The sequence below is a fragment of the Alligator sinensis genome, unplaced genomic scaffold (assembly GCF_000455745.1).
Source record: "Alligator sinensis unplaced genomic scaffold, ASM45574v1 scaffold128_1, whole genome shotgun sequence".
Lineage (NCBI taxonomy): Eukaryota > Metazoa > Chordata > Crocodylia > Alligatoridae > Alligator > Alligator sinensis.
Window position 1 is genome coordinate 62,642 of NW_005842968.1, and position 2,220 is coordinate 64,861.

Below are 2,220 nucleotides of genomic sequence, written 5' to 3' on the forward strand. Positions count from 1 at the left end.
TTCAAGTTTCCTCCTACCCCATCCCCTGCCCCCACCCCCTAATTCACAACCCCCACCCCCAGACCTCCCCTTCTCCACCCCGCAGCCCCCATGTCCTATAAAGCTTCTTTCAATTCAGTGATGCCCACAGGCTCCACTCCCCAAGTCCCGCCATGGCCCCCTGACCCCTCCCTGGGCAATGGACAACTCCCAGATCTCACCGCTCTCCGGCCAGTAGTAGCTGAGCAAGGCCAGTGCCCTGTGCTGCAGCCACTCCTCCAAGTCCAGTGGGAGGCACTCCCGCAGCAGTGCCAGATCCTGGGGGGCATGGAGGGGTGAGTCCCTGATGCCTGGGTTTCTTCCCACTTCCCCCCTCCCCCGCTAAGGGAGTGGGGGTTACCTGGCTTGGGGGCAGCAGCTCCTGCAGGTCAGAGACCTCCAGGCCGAGCAGGATGGGGCTGGCGGCGCAGGGCGCAGGGCCGAGGCCCACAATAAGTCTCAGCTCCCCCAACCGCAGGCACCGCTCCAGGGTCTCCAGAAACTGGGGGGTGGAGAGGAAGAAATGATTGAGAAGGGGATTATGAGGGGACAGGGGAGCGGACTGACCTTTAACCTGACACCCCCCCCACACACACACACACACACACACAGAATCCCCAAACTGGTTTCCTTCTAGAGGTGACATAAGTCAAGTGACACCCCCCCCCAGGATTCCCCTACCTGCCTTCCCTCTGGGGGCTGATGTGAGGGGGAGCAACCTTTGACCTTGAGCCCCTCTCCCACTCCTCCCCGGGGTTGACCTCCAAACCCCAGTCTCACCTTCTTGTCCCGGGGGGCAGAGCCGGTGTCCGCCTTCAAGAGCGCCTCCTGCAGAAGCCGGTGTAGGCACTCCCAGCGCAGCCAGGCTACCCGCTGCAGCTGCAGCTCCCTCTGCACCTGCAAAGGAGGGACCCATGGGGTCAGCTTTACCCTTATCTTGGGCTCCCCTTCCCCCACACCCAACCCCTGTACCTGCTGTAGTTGGCGGGCCAGGCCAGTGCTGAGTCCACTGGCATCCATGTGCCCAGCCAGACCCTGCAGCAGGGTGGCCAAGCCAGGGTTGGCCGTCAGGTCCTCCTCTGTCACCTGGCATGGGGGCAAGGAGGCACCACTGCTGCCTACAGGGAAGGAAGACAATGACAGACAATAAGAGGAGCCCCCTGCATATCCCGCCCCCCCTCAGCTCCCCTCCTGGTACCTTGCTGGGGCAGCTCACATCCCAGATCCCCCAAAGGCCCCCGAGCAGATGCCATCACTGCTGGACACAACCTGGGGGGCACAGAGAGGTGGGAGGTACAGCGCCGTTCTAAAGCAGGGTGGGGAGCTCGTGCCATCCCTGAGCCACCTATGGGAAAGGCATGCTATATGTCCCAGCTACAGGGGGGGGCCCAGGAAGCACTTTTTTGGGGGGGGTCATGACAACTAGGGGGGCTATAGTCACCCTAACAGTGTTGGTGTGAGAAGAGGGACCTTTGCCCTCCCCCCACAACTCACACCAATACAAGGCCAACGTCTGTCATTTCTGGGGGCGCCCAAGAGACAGGCACCCAATTCACAGCCTCCTAAGGGGTCCCAACAACTCTGGCCAGGTGCCAGCCAGCTGTGGGGGGGAGGGGGAACCCAGGGGGTGCCCCCCCTGCTCCCCAACAGGCATTGGGCACCAAACATGCCAATTTTAGTGAACTCCCCAGCTTATGGCACACTGAGCCCCCACCCTGCAACCAGCCATGCCAACCTGAGGGCAGCCTCCCCAGTCATGCCACGCTGAAGGTGACCCCCCCAGCCAGCTATGCCAAGCTGATGGCAATGCAGCCCTCACAGAGGTCGCACCAAGCTGAGATCAGCCCCCAGCCACTCACACCACCCCCACAGCCTCCCCAAGGCCCCTGGCTCCCAGATGCCATCTTGTTCACCCCTCAGCCCGGATCCCTCAGGGCACGCACCCAAGTCGCAGGAACCCAACACAACCACCCCGAGGGGGCGGACCGCCGCGAAAACAGGCCACGCCTGGAGCCCTCTCAGAGAGGAGCGCACGTGACGTTTGCGCCACTTCCCGCCTTTTTCACTCCTGGGGAAGGTGGTGGGCGGAGGAGGGGCGGGGCCGGGAAGCTCGAAGAGCCAATGGGAGAGGGGAGGGGGCGGGCAAGCAATGGGAAACCAGGAAGGGAAAGGCGGGACAGGGATAGAAGGGAGGAGGAGCTG

At 62.9% G+C, this 2,220-nt stretch overlaps 1 protein-coding gene across 4 annotated transcripts in view; it reads right to left on the reverse strand.

The window, feature by feature from the left end:
* The window catches only part of HAUS4 (HAUS augmin like complex subunit 4), a 4,977-nt gene that overhangs the window by 1,731 nt on the left and 1,026 nt on the right, over positions 1-2,220 (reverse strand). The window contains exons 1-6 of one of the 4 annotated variants that reach the window (XM_006036500.2): positions 1,962-2,093; positions 1,217-1,287; positions 991-1,136; positions 799-915; positions 380-520; positions 201-297 (exon numbers count right to left, since the gene is read on the reverse strand). In XM_006036500.2, the coding sequence (XP_006036562.1) occupies positions 201-297; positions 380-520; positions 799-915; positions 991-1,136; positions 1,217-1,271 (556 nt within the window). In that variant the 5' untranslated portion in view covers positions 1,272-1,287; positions 1,962-2,093. Of the gene's footprint in view, positions 1-200; positions 298-379; positions 521-798; positions 916-990; positions 1,137-1,216; positions 1,364-1,961; positions 2,094-2,220 lie in introns of those variants that run through there. The other 3 variants (XM_025192800.1, XM_025192803.1, XM_025192802.1) reach the window with 3 other exon arrangements.